This window comes from Primulina huaijiensis, chromosome 6, assembly GCF_012295235.1.
Source record: "Primulina huaijiensis isolate GDHJ02 chromosome 6, ASM1229523v2, whole genome shotgun sequence".
In the NCBI taxonomy this organism is placed as follows: Eukaryota; Viridiplantae; Streptophyta; class Magnoliopsida; order Lamiales; family Gesneriaceae; genus Primulina; species Primulina huaijiensis.
This window is the reverse complement of record NC_133311.1, coordinates 17418999-17432786: the sequence shown is the minus strand read 5'-3', so window position 1 is coordinate 17432786 and position 13788 is coordinate 17418999. Positions and strand designations below refer to the sequence as shown.

At 35.7% G+C, this 13788-nt stretch overlaps 3 protein-coding genes across 6 annotated transcripts; 2 read left to right on the top strand and 1 right to left on the bottom strand.

The window, feature by feature from the left end:
* Window positions 1-384: 384 nt before the first annotated feature.
* Window positions 385-2360, top strand: LOC140979274 (uncharacterized). The gene has a single exon (XM_073444617.1). The coding sequence runs from the start codon at window positions 409-411 to the stop codon at window positions 2257-2259; it is 1851 nt and encodes a 616-aa protein (XP_073300718.1). The 5' UTR covers window positions 385-408; the 3' UTR covers window positions 2260-2360.
* Window positions 2361-9577: 7217 nt separating this feature from the next.
* On the bottom strand, window positions 9578-10372 carry LOC140979144 (NDR1/HIN1-like protein 6). The gene has a single exon (XM_073444486.1). It carries the CDS (start codon window positions 10370-10372, stop codon window positions 9578-9580), a length of 795 nt encoding a protein of 264 aa, XP_073300587.1.
* Window positions 10373-12098: 1726 nt separating this feature from the next.
* Window positions 12099-13702, top strand: LOC140979838 (uncharacterized protein ycf36). Of its 4 annotated transcripts, none has more exons than XM_073445435.1 (5): window positions 12099-12682; window positions 12796-12824; window positions 12905-12999; window positions 13191-13247; window positions 13338-13370. In XM_073445435.1, exons 1-4 carry the CDS (start codon window positions 12211-12213, stop codon window positions 13198-13200), a joined length of 606 nt encoding a protein of 201 aa, XP_073301536.1. In that variant the 5' UTR covers window positions 12099-12210; the 3' UTR covers window positions 13201-13247; window positions 13338-13370. The 4 variants fall into 4 exon arrangements, with proteins under 4 accessions (XP_073301536.1, XP_073301537.1, XP_073301535.1 ...); XM_073445436.1 differs by having other exon boundaries at window positions 13322-13370; XM_073445434.1 differs by lacking the exon at window positions 13338-13370 and having other exon boundaries at window positions 13151-13196.
* Window positions 13703-13788: the final 86 nt, after the last annotated feature.

The window sequence follows — 13788 nt, the reverse complement described above, 5'->3', positions numbered from 1 at the left end:
TTGAAAATGTGAATGTTGAATGTTGAAAATTAGGTAAAATTAGGTGTTGAATATTGAAAATTAGTGTGTGATGATGTAGGTAATGATGTATTTTATTTTTGGATTATTTGTAAAAATTTTCTATAAATAGATCTCTCATTTGTGAAGAAAATTACAATTGAGTTGAGAGAAAAATATTATAAAGTGTGTAGTGTGATAATTTTGAGAGTTTGAGATTTTTACTTTTTTACCGTAAATTTTTACTTTTTCACAACAGTTCTCACGATTGTGGAGTGAATTTTAAAATAATAATTGTCGTGCGTAGCTTCCAAGTAATAATTTCAGTATATAAACAAATGCATGCATGTAATTCTCTATTCCACAACAAGCTTCTTTTACAAAAGGACACCGGCCTTCAATCTTCATACGATGGCGCAACAAATGGCAATTACAACCCTTCTTGGCCCCCCGGAGATCTACAACCAGCAATCTTCTGCAACTGAATCCGCCGCCATGGCCAAAAAAGACCCGTTCATAGACCTCATGGTGGCAAATTTCAACAATCCTACCATTCGCAACAACCCGCCAATGGGACTCACGGAGAACTTATCCACGACTTTCCTTTCCTCGGGCAATCCATTGCTGGATTTCTTCTTCCATGTCGTCCCCGACACCCCCGCGGAAATCTTGGTTCAGCGTTTGCAGCTTGCTTGGAATCAGGACCCTTTGAAGACACTGAGGCTAGTTTGCAATCTGCGAGGAGTCCGCGGAACCGGGAAGTCTGATAGAGAAGGATACTACACTGCTGCGTTGTGGCTGTACAAGCATCATCCCAGAACCCTGGCTTCTAACGTCGCATCTTTGGCGGACTTCGGATACTATAAGGATTTGCTAGAGATTCTGTTCCGTCTTCTTGAAGGCGCAGATGCTCGAAAATTTAGGAAAGCTGGTGTTAAAAGGGCAGTGGGTCGCGGCCGAGGAAAGAGTAGAATAGTGAGAAGGGATAAAATTTTCGGGAAAATCGACTCTAATTTGTCCAAGGAAGAAAAAAGGATCTCCAGGGCGAAGAGGGTGGTCGATAGATTTAACCAAGATCCTGACTTTAAGTTCTTCCATGATCAAGTATCTCATCTTTTTGCAGAGAGTTTGAGATCAGACATGAAGCTGCTGGATTCAGGTGATATGTTCAATATCAGTCTGGCAGCAAAATGGTGTCCCTCTTTGGATTCTTCCTTTGATAAGATCACCTTATTGTGTGAAACTATCGCAAGAAAGGTGTTTCCTAAGGAGGAGTATCCGGAATACCAAGGAATCGATGATGAACACTACGCCTACCGTGTGAGGGATCGTTTGAGGAAACAAGTACTTGTGCCATTGCGCAAGGCTTTGGAATTGCCTGAGGTTTACATAGGAGCCAATGATTGGGGATCAATTCCTTATAATAGGGTGGCTTCCGTGGCAATGAAACTGTACAAGGAAAAATTCTTGAAGCATGATAAGGAAAGATTCCTAGAGTATCTCCAGAAGGTGAAGAGCGGTCAAACAAAAATCGCAGCCGGAGCTTTGCTACCTCACGAGATAATCGCAGCATTGGGAGATGGAGATGGCGGCCAAGTGGCAGAGCTTCAGTGGAAAAGATTGGTGGAGGACATGGCAAAGAAAGGGAAACTGAGTAATTCCCTCGCAATATGTGATGTTTCCGGGAGTATGGAGGGAATACCGATGGAAGTCTCTGTTGCTCTGGGTGTTCTGCTATCGGAACTGAGCCAAAATCCCTGGAAAGGGAAGATCATCACATTCAGCCAGAACCCAAAACTTCACATAATAAAAGGGGATTCTTTAAAATCCAAGACATCATTTGTTAGAAGCATGGAATGGGGAATGAACACTGATCTTCAGAAAGTGTTTGATTTGATACTGCAAGTGGCTGTGAAAGGTGGGCTGAAGGCGGATCAAATTGTAAAGAGGCTGTTTGTGTTCAGCGACATGGAATTTGATCAGGCATCAAATGTGCCATGGGAGACAGATCATGAGGCGATTGTGAGGAAGTTTAGGGGCTGCGGATACGGAGATTGTGTGCCTGAAATTGTGTTTTGGAACTTGAGGGATTCCCGGGCGACGCCTGTGCCAGGGAATAAGGCTGGAGTTGCGCTTGTGAGTGGGTTTTCCAAGAATCTGATGAGTCTGTTTTTGGAGAATGGTGGGAATCTGAATCCTGAGTCTGTCATGGAAGCTGCCATTTCTGGTGAAGAATACAAGAAGCTGGTTGTTGTAGATTGATTCATTGGAGTGCGTATATTTGTAAAGACAAGCTTTTTAGCAAATGATATCTGAATTTCGAGGTGTGGAATTTTGCGCATACAATTTTATTAGTCGCTCAGACCCAACCAATACACACACACACACTAACTAGCGCTTGTGTCACGCGATATTTGAATACGTATAAAAATATTTTTGTGTTAATTGATTTTTATTTCACTGAATCCAAACTTGATAATATTGTATAGATATTACAAATATAAATTGTAAAGTTAAACATAACCCAGAAATCACCAAAGGTACAAAGTTTGTGTCTCTGATGAAGTTGAAATAATTCTATTTGAGAGATTGAATGCCTATCGCGCGAGTAAGCAAACACTTTTGCATTTGCGAAGAGAAGGTATGGAACTGTATATCACTGTCTGGTTGTTGTATGCGAAACCAGTGATCATCACATTCCAGAACACAACATCTTTATCGAGAATTGTACCAAATAAACTTGCATTGACGTCAAATTCTCCAAAACTCCAAAACTCGAATACAAATGCTAAATAACTTTCTTCGATAATCACCAAATCCATAAACTTCTACAAATTCTCGACAAAATCCAAAAACTTCCATGTTCTACAAATTCGACACGATTCCATAAACTTTCATCTTCTTCGATTGTCGAGATACCTTTACTTATCATCAATATCATGTCCTAAAAAATATAAAATAATTGTTGAGAAATCAATTTGTAACTAAGTTTAATTTTCGATAGGAAAATAAAATTGTTTACCTTCAAGTACTCGAGTAGTTTTTAACTTGATCTATTCAAGACGTGGTGTTGAATGACAAGAATTCAAGATCCATAGAACAAATCTAATATCTTCCTTTATACCGTCCTCTAAAACTATCCCACAAATTCAAGAGCCATAGAACAAATATAATATCTCTCTATATGTAAAAATTCAATAAATTAACGAAAACAGAAGAAAAATGACTTGTGTTCCAATTCTAAAACTTCCTTTAATTTGTAACACCGCTGCTTTCACCTTGTTCTGTATACTTGTGTTCCAATTCTTCCTTTGCCTCCTCGGTGACTGTGACGGAGTGAAGTGAGGGACAGAAGCAACGACGGAGAGCGGTTGAGCGAGTGAAAAAACACCGGCAGTGACGTCGGTGACGGAGCTGTTTGGGAGTGACAGAAGCAAGGTTGAGTTTGTATTGAGCAGCTTCGCTTGGGAGTGACAGAAGGAAGGCGGAATATGAATTGAGTGGGAAATTTTTATGATTTAAAATTTTTGGGTTTCCCTCAAATTAACTATGGCTGGGAGTAAATATGAGGTATGTTGATTTTTGGTTGGAAGGGTCGGTCAAAACCACCGGTCAAAACTCCAGGGTAGTGGCGGTGGTCTAGGTGGTCGCGATGGGTTGGGCTATGGTGGTGGAACTGTTCACGTCAAGGGCTAGGTGGAGATGGTGTTCTAGGAGGTGGTGCTGGTGGTGCAATAGTACATGCCGGAAGTATAGGTGGTGGAGTTGGTGACGATGGGGGCGGCTCGATGCAGGGGGTGGAGCTGCTGGTAAGATTGGACATTGTGGAGGTGCCAGTGGTGGGATTTGTCACGGCGGTGGGCTGGGTGGTTGTACAGGTCTTTCCGGTGGTCTCTATGGTTGTGCACTTGTGCTGGTGGCGGATTAGAGGCGGAGTAGGTGATAGTATTGGAGGGGTGGGTTAGGAGTGCTGGTGGGTTGAAAGGTCGTGTGTGAGTAGTGGGGTAGTCTAATTCAATACTATTTATTAATAACGTTAGTTTATTAAACAAAACACGTTTTTAATTATTTTTAACTATCTTGGAATATTAGGGTTGCTTTCTCATCAAAGAATGTAACGTGAAATAACATAAACACATACAAAGATCTGTCCATTAAAGGGATTCCTCCACCAAAAGATTGGTGCGCTGAATGTGGATGGATGAGTTAAACTTCAAGGTTAAAGGGTGGTCTCCTGATAAATGAATATGGAGAATGTATCAAGGGCTTCATCAATAACATCGACGTTTGCGCAAGTGATGAATAAGAACTATGGGTTGTACACAAAATCTTGGAAAGGACATGGAAGTTATGGTACAAAAAGGTGGTTCTTGGAATCGACTCAGAGATAATAGTAAAATGGCGTCATAGCATAGGGACACTATATTCGCCATCATCCAATTTTGTATCCAAATATAAGAAATTACTCGCTAAAGAATAGATTATCTATAGAGAGCAAAACAGAGCAGCAGATTTCTTGGCATTGACATACCTTGATTATAATAGAGGTTAGACTACAATCGAGGTCTACCTACAAGACTAAAAGAGATTATAAGAGAAGACATGTTGGGAATGAGCTTCAGCTGAACGGTTTCAATAAGATAAATATTTTGTAATTAGTGTTTTCACCCGTAAATAAAAAATAAATTATTGATTAACAACTAAGAACAATGTGTCTCTAAACCACATCGTTAAAAATATCATTTTAGTAGTGTGTGTGTATATATATATATATATTAATGAGACCGTCTCATAGGTAAATTTTGTGAGACAGATCATATATCCGATATGATCTATGAAAAATATTAGTTTTCATTCTAGGTATAGATCGGGTCAACCCATCTCACGGATATAGATTCATGAGATCGTAGACCTACTTATTATATTAATATTTAATAAAATATAACAATATTCTAATCCGATCGTCCAGTTAGATCGGTTGGACTTTATTTATCGTAGACCGATTCGATAATGGTCCAATTATGAAAATATTTATTTAAACTAATTAAATAATTGGTGACTGCAAACGTTAAAAATTTACGAATGGTCCAAATATTTCCGTGCAAAGAATGAAATGAATAATATCCATTTATTTCGAGACTAGCTAATAAATAAAAATTGTCCCAACATTATTTTTCCGTATTCAAATCTGATAAACAATGAGTTGGTCATCTGACCGAAATGTCACTAAGTTTAATGTTTTTCCAAAAGAAAAAAACTCTCATGAAGCAAAGAGAGTTACAAAATAATGACTTCAAATTAAGTCAGATATATGTCGTTTGCGTATAAATACATATATTGTCTTTCAACATTATATACCTTTTTTTATGGAAAATAAAGTATATATACATCTCAAGTCCTCAACCACAATTCATTCATTATCGACTCATTTCTAAAAAAAAATTTGACCACAAAAATTCCTGCGGGACGGATATCCAACCCAACCTAATTCATGAAAAAATATTATTTTTTATACTATAAGTATTATTTTTTTACTTTTAGTATGAATCGGATTGACACATCTCACGAAAATAGATCCGTCAGATCGTCTCATAAGATATCTATTCAATTTTGACATTGGCTCTTTCTATGACATTCAAATTTGTTTCTTTTTCAATCTTTATACGTTGATTTTATGCATTTGTATATATTTTTTTTATTTAAACCCATCTGTTGGCTATTAATTTTAAAAATATTCATGTAGTTTATAATGTTTCAGTGTTTACTTTGTTCATAAATGTTAAAGGTTAAATCTTTAATGAGATAAAATATTAAATATAATTTTTATAAACACGAGATACTTACGTATGCTTCATTAATGGTTTTGCAAATATGCACTATATTTAATTAAAAAAATATAATTTATGTAAATAAATTTTAAAATGAAGTGTAATTAATTTTATTTATGTAATTTTTCTTTATCTAAATTCGTATTTGAGTTTTATTTTGACACGTTTTTTCTCAATATAATACATACAAATATAAATAATTATGACATTCTTTATCAATTTAAGTAAGAGAAAGTTTAATGTTCATATTTGAAGTGAAAATTAATACTTTTGTCATAAAAATTAATAATTTTCATGGGTCGGGAAAGTTACGATATTAGTTTCACAAAATTAACCAATAAAATAGTTTCATATGAGTTTTTGTGTTTAAATTATTGAAAACAAGTATGATATGCCATAGGTATTTAAAAAAAATAATAGAAAATAAATTAATGCATTAAAAGTGGTTATTTATGTAACATTATAGTAAAGATTAGACTTGTTTGACCGGCGGTTCGACTCGGAATGAGATCGAAACCGGCCCATTAAGTCCAGAATTGGAACCTGTTAGGCGTAAAGATTTCGGAACTGTCCCTAATCTATAAATGAATGGACTTATGAAACCGGATGGAAGTCGACTCCTGTGACCTGTCCAACGTCTTTCCATCACTAGAATTTCACATTATTTGATATATTTTTCTACAAAAATAATGAAATAAATGATTTAATGTGGATTTAATATAATAAAAAAATGACAACAATAGAGTAAAAACACACATTAAAACATGCAAAATCGATATCTATGATTTCATGTAGACATTAATGTTTTATTTATATTTATTATTTTGTATGGTGTATTTTCTTAACTCAAAATACTTAATAAAAATAAATTTTTGCTATATTTATTTTTTTCTTATATTTTTTTTTAAAGACTCAGAACCAGCCCGAAATCGGTCCATCCAGTATCATTTCGGGTAGTGGATTGGATTGGTTTCAAGGTACATACCTTGGAACCGAAACTAGTGGATCTGGAACCGTCCATAACCGAATCAGAACTGGAACCCCGTAACCGTTAAGCATGCCTAGCAAAGATGAACTAAAATAATTAAATCGCTAAAAACCCTATGAAACAAAATAATAATATTGGAATAGGAAATGTGGGATTCAAATTAGAGTAGGTCTCTTGTGAGACGGTCTCACGAATCTTTATATGTGAAACGGGTCAACCCTACCGATATTCACAATAAAAAGTAATACTCTTAACATAAAAAGTAATACTTTTTCATGGATAACTCAAATAAGAGATACTCTTAGCATAAAAAGTAATATTTTTTCATGAATGACCCAAATAAGATATCTGTCTCACAAAATACGACCCGTGAGACCGTCTCACACAAATTTTTGCCTTCAAATTATACATATGAAAATCACCACTACGATTTATTTTAATATATATTTAAATTAAAGTCGAGGTTCATTTATTAACTAACTTTTAATTGATTTTATGAAACATTATTTTGAACTATAATTATACTCTCATTATATAACTTTATTCATTAAACTTTTTTTAAATTTTCCTAAAATAATCTTTCTTTTTAAATCTTCAATCATAATTTTATATCTATTTTTAAAATGCAATCATATATTTATATATGTTGTTAAATTTTTAAAAAGTTTATCACTCTCAATAAAAACAATATAGAAAACATCATTAATTTAAAAATATAAAAAATTATCGTGTTTTAATAAATATTTTATTATATAAGTACGCAATACAAGTAAAAAAATCACTAGTGTTTTCGTGATTTTGGAAGATTCCCTTTTATCAGAATTTGAAATATGTATCAAATATGAACAAGAGATCGAGATGTGAATGTGATATATATCATCCAAAGATATATGTATTTCGTACTTGTGGTGGATTAATTTAACCAAATTTATTTGAATGCAAAAACATCACGTCCCGATAATCTCTCCCACTATCCATATCACAATTTCAAATGTGTCGTGATTAGCCAACGTTGTTTTCTCCATAAAAACTGGCGGACTTTACTGTGTAGATAACTAAAAAACGAGCATGAATCTTGCGAATAATACTAACAACCCCCCTGCAAAGTTGGGAAACACCGGGCCCCGCGGCGGGGCTGTCGCCCAAGCATGCGCAGCTTGCAAATATCAGCGCAGAAGATGCCCACCAGACTGCCCCCTAGCACCACATTTCCCAGCAGACAAGCAAAATGATTTCCGTAACGTGCGGAAGGTATACGGAGTCAAAAACATATCAAGGACACTAAAGGAGTTGCCCCCAGATCAGCACCAAACCGCCGTTAATTCAATCGTTTTCGAGGCCAATTTGCGCGCCGCGGATCCCGTCGGGGGTTGCCTTCGGAAGGTACGGGAACTCAATCAAGGAATACGAATCTACACCGCGGAATTAAATCTCGTCCGTCAACAACTCGCTATTTGTAGATCGTGGGTCCAGCATAAGCAAGATGTGAGATTTGTGAAACAAGGAATCGGATTCGATCGATTCTTTGAAGAACACGACGGGAGATTCGATGTCCCGTTGGCATTTGATCATCAAGGACTGTTGAATTTTGAGAAAAAAGCTAACTAGAACGTGATCAAGATAATTTTGTTATAGGAATTGAATCTTTGTTAAATTAAATTGAATGTTATTATTGTTTGATTTTTCTTGGTTATCCTCTCTTATTGTTGTTTGAGTTGGAAACTATCTACAAATTTAAAACTAATTTAAATCTTATAATTTACAGTGTGAAGATCGTTCGTGATTACGCAAGGTGGGAGTAATAAAGAAGAATGCTACTAATGTGGAAAAGCTCTTTGAAATTATTCTTTAAATGGATCTTGTGTAGAGTCTTTGAATTGATGTAAAACACATTCTAGGCAAGTTTTTGTTCTTTTTCTTTTTCAGGTAAAATAGTCGAAGAACATGTTTCTTGCGAGACGGTCTCATGAATCTTTATTCGTGAGACGAGTCAACCATGTCCATGTTTACAATAAAAATAATATTTTGGACATAAAAAGTAATATTTTTTCATGGATAACTCAAATAGAGTATATGTCTCACAAAATTGAATCGTAAGATCATTTCACCGGAGTTTTTGTGAATAAATAGATGTATTAGATTTTGGTCGTGATTTTACTCTATTCCTTTCTTTTTTCTATATTTTTTTGTTTTAAAGAAGAAACAATAGATCTCTTGTGAGATAAATTCGTGAGATCGATGTGTTGACACGCTCTATACGTGTGGTAAAAACTAATATTTTTGACATAAAAATAATTTTTTATAGATCGGATCAGATTTGATATTCGTCTCATAAAATTGTTTTGTGAAACTAAATCATCATAAAAATCATGCATAGTAAGTACTCCTGGCCGTTTGAATAATTATGTAACATGACATCTTTACTAGCAATAATGCAACCGAGCCTCCTAATGGATTTCCAGTGTTAAATGTTTCTATTCATTGCTTGCTAAACAAGTAGGGCATAAAAATTAAATGTTAATTATAACTCTGAGTTAGATAATTTCGTTGATCAGACGTAAAGTTTTAAAATATATTTCAAGTATTATTTAATTATAAAAAATTTGACATGAAATGATTAAATTGTTACCAAAGACATGAAAAATGCCCATATGTATATATGTATATATGCATGCATGTACATATGATATAAATTTATATATATGTTGGAAGACAGACAAATTAAATAAAAGAAAACCGAAACAAATTATAAAGTAATTAAAAGTTATAACTTAAATATCCATTTCAAGATCTTGATTCTGAGATGACTCTTGCACTTGGCTTTAGAACTATTTGCAGTCGTTGGGATCACATTTTTAGCCTTCAGCACCGCCGCGTGAATGCCGTCGCAGTTCACTCCGATTCGAATTTTCTTCATCTTCAACTTCCCCATATTTATGATTACAGTTGTATCCATCACAATTTTCAGTGGCAGCCCATTTTTCATGTTGAGGTCCGCATTGAGTGAGTTCACTGAATCAGTATCCATAACCTGAGAATATGGCCCCACTGTGGTGTGAAGTGTGAAAATGCTGTCGGGTAAGTTGGTGAATTCCGTGAAAGATCCGTTCGCTAGTTCTATGGAGTTAGAAAGCACGGAGATGGAAAAGGGTTCGTAGTAAAATGTGATCTTCTTGTTGGGGTTTCTCACAGAGAGAGTGAGGTTGAATTTTGTGGTGAGGTGGGTGGTGTCGTCGGAAGGGTTGGTGGAGAGGTTGTAATACGAGACCTTGAGGGAGTTGACAGAGACTGAAGAATATTTGGGTTGGTAGAGTGTGTAGAAAACGGTGGCGGAGGCAGCGGCGAGGAGGGAGATCATGAGCAGAAGAATGAAGGACCAGAAGCAGGTGAGGCATAAGCAGCGGCGGCAGCTGAAACAGGGGTCCTTTCGACGGCAGCGGGGGGTTTTATAAGGGCGGTAGGGGTGGCGCGTGGGGTAAGGGAGGTGGTTTCGGGCTGAAGATGGTTTTGCGGCGGCGGCGGCATTTGGGTTGGCTGATGGGTGGACTCTGTCAGCCATTCTCAAGAACTAGAAAAGAAATCGTCGTGTGTACCTATGTGCATGAACTTGGATCATAAGCCAAATAATAAGAAATTAAACGAATATGGAATAATAAAATAATTATTATTATCAGGATATATAAAGTGGAAGGCTGCTGTTTAATGAGAGGGCCGAATTGAAGTAAGGATAAAGAAAATTTTTATTTTGAGTATGTGTGTGAAATTGCATAAAAGATTTAAAATTGTATATGAAAACATATAGAAACTTTGCACTTATTGATCATTTCCATTATCATAAACTTAATTCAAACTCAAAAAGTTTCATAGATGTTACACACACGTATAATATAACATATCAAACTAGGTAGCCATGGCTAACCAAGAAAATAGGTTCGATTCAAATGGTGGCTCAACCGTAGGTAATATGGTGTCATCCATCTTCAAGAAGTTGATGTTTACCAAAATCAGATACATGTCTTTATCATAATATATCTTTGGCAATATTTAAATTATTGTTTATGAAATTAAATGGCAGCATGCGTGTATTTTCCATAAATATTAACATCAATCACAGTGAATTATATGATCTGTACGCCAAATTCCAGATTTGCTTGGCCATAACTTTAATTGGTGGTATTACCATATCACTCACGAATCGGAACGAAAACTGGCCAACTACTTATTCTACCTATGGTAAATTAATAATTACACCTAATTACTGCATCCGGGAAAATTTTCTAATCTTGAAAGNTGAAGGAAGCTCGATGATATGCAAATTCATCTTCTTACTTATGTACAGTATAATTATTATAGAACTAAATATTGATTTTAGTTTTCTCTATTTAATATATTTAACAATAAAAATAAATCTGTCATTTCAATTAAAACATATGTAGAAGAAATTATGCGATTAATATTATAATAATAGAGTTAAATTATCCAAACAATAATAATAAATTAATGGCTAAAATTAGGGTCAGTTAAAAAAGTAGGAGTGAGATAGAAAGTATTTAAAAAATAAGGACTCTGACTTTTTTTTTTAAGAAAAAAGGAGTTGACTTTTGATTATTACATTAACTACGATTAAATTTTTTAACTTAATTAATTCTCTCTTTTTTTTTCTTCTCACTCGACACACATCTTACCTCAATTAAAATTTACAATTCTCCAAATCGAGATATTGAGTAACACAACAATAAACAATGGTCGACAATCAAATGGTCGACCATTGTTTGGTTGACAATTTGTTCGACCAACAATATGGTCGACCAAAGTGCTTTGGTCTACCATGAATTAAGCACAATTCATGGTAGACCAAAGCACTTTGGTCGACCATATTGTTGGTCGACCAAATTGCTTTGGTCTTTGACCAAAGCTGGTCGACCAAAAATGGTTGGTCGACCAGTTTTGGTCTTTGTTTGGTTGACCAAACAATTGTTGGTCGACCAAATTGCTGTGGTCTGGTCGATCATCGGTCGACCAAACAATAGTCGATTCATGTTTGGGTCGACCAAAACGTGGTCGAAATTTTCTTCTTAAAATAAATGTATATATGTAATCAAATTTAATGATGTATTTATACTTAAAACACAAAGACATTTAAATAAATTGAGTTATGAATCTTTTTTTTTAAATATTTCACAATGCACTCCCTTCTCCCCAAATTTCCCCTAAAATTAAAGGTTATAAACCCCTTATCTAATCGAGCTAAGCAACAATATATATATTTCTCCTGCAGTCGAGATATTTTCATTTTCGTTGTCACTCTTCTTGTTTTTTTCTTTATTTTTTAGCTCATATTTCATTCTATATATATATATATATATATTAGCAAAAAAGGGAAAGCTGAAGCCGAAAATGGCTGCTGCCTTCTCTGTATTTTCACCGACCTTCTTCCTCCCCTGCAACCACGCCAACTACAGGAGAGCGCACGCTTATCCCATTTTCCAGAGGCACAGATTCTTCCCCAGAATGATCTTCTCGTCGTTCAAAAATAACCACAATACCCAGCCGGAGAAAGAGTGCCCGGTGCCGCTGGAGCAACAGCCGATCAACGAATACCAGTCTCTGTCCGGTTCTTTCCCATTTTCTTGGGCCTCAGCTGATACTGTGGAATACAGTTCAAGATTGCTGGCCATGGGGGCCTGTTTCGCGGTTTTTCTGGGCCTGCCGGTTACTTGGATCGGGTCTGCGGGGCCCAGGTTCGAGCCCATTAGGTTGGTGTTAGGTGCCGTTTCAAGTGGGCTTTTTGTGGTGATTCTTGCTGTTGTTAGGATGTACTTGGGCTGGGCTTATGTTGGGAATCGGCTGCTTAGCGCCACCGTCGAATGTGAGGAATATTGCACGTATTTATTTTTTTCTTTTCTGTTTCTGTTTTTGTTTTCGTTTTTTGTTTCGTTTTTTGATTCATTATAAAATTCTATTTTGTGGGTCACGTGGCAGATGAAGAGACAGGGTGGTACGATGGCCAGGTACGACCTTTATAAAAATTTCCAATGTTCAGAAAAATATTTTATTGGTAGAATCACATTTATTACATTTGCTGACACAGTTTGATTCGATGACATACACTAATGGATTACGTGATCTAATTTGTAATCCACGTGAAAAAGTATGTCAGTACATCAATCTTGGTATTACTCGGAGGTAGGATGGTAAATTTTAATATAATTGATTGTTATTTGACATTAACTGCGTCGATAATTTGATCGGTTGCTATCAAAAAATGTTAATAATTTATCACCGATTTGGCAAGGTCGCATGGAAGGCTAAATGTTATAATTTTTCATCAATTTAGTGGAAGAATGGATTTGATCCAGGGTTATTAAAATGAACAGATATGGGTGAAAACAGCAGAAGTTTTGGCACGGGATCGTCTGCTAGGATCATTTTCTGTAAGCCCTTCATTCAATGGCCTTACAGATTGTATGAGTTGAACCACAAATATTTTTATATTTTCATAGACCAGCTCAAATTTTGAACAGGTGAAGCCTGTCCTAGGCAGACTAAAGAACACCCTTTTGGTTCTTGGAGTCTCATTGTATATATGTATGGTATTCCTTTTCGATTTCGAGAGCAGCCAAAAGTATTCAAATATAGCGTCTGAGGAACCTGGAGGTAGAGCCATACCTGGAGTTTACAATGAGGAATCTGCGAGATCGTTTGAGCCTGATGCATTTTGTGGTGAATCCTCGAGTCCTTGAATGTGATCTGTATTCTGCAATCAAATTATGTGAAAGAAAACCTCATTGTATAGTTTTGTTTATGTGATTTCATGGGATATTTACATGTGTAAATTGGTCTGAGAACGTTGGTTATCAAGAAAAGCAAGTGATTAGTAGTTGGTTAATTCTGCTGCCCCAATCAAAGTATCGAGAATGGAGTCGGAGAAGCCGTATACTTATTTTACATCTTCCATGCATCAGATTAACAGGA

Bases quoted from the DNA above. Each gene is read 5' to 3' on its own strand.
- LOC140979274 (XM_073444617.1), top strand. From the start codon at position 409: ATGGCGCAACAAATGGCAATTACAACCCTTCTTGGCCCCCCGGAGATC.
- LOC140979144 (XM_073444486.1), bottom strand. From the start codon at position 10,372: ATGGCTGACAGAGTCCACCCATCAGCCAACCCAAATGCCGCCGCCGCC.
- LOC140979838 (XM_073445433.1), top strand. From the start codon at position 12,211: ATGGCTGCTGCCTTCTCTGTATTTTCACCGACCTTCTTCCTCCCCTGC. The intron at 12,683-12,795 runs GTGAGGAATATT...GTCACGTGGCAG, and splicing joins GCTTAGCGCCACCGTCGAAT to ATGAAGAGACAGGGTGGTAC. The intron at 13,248-13,337 runs GTAAGCCCTTCA...AATTTTGAACAG, and splicing joins GTCTGCTAGGATCATTTTCT to GTGAAGCCTGTCCTAGGCAG.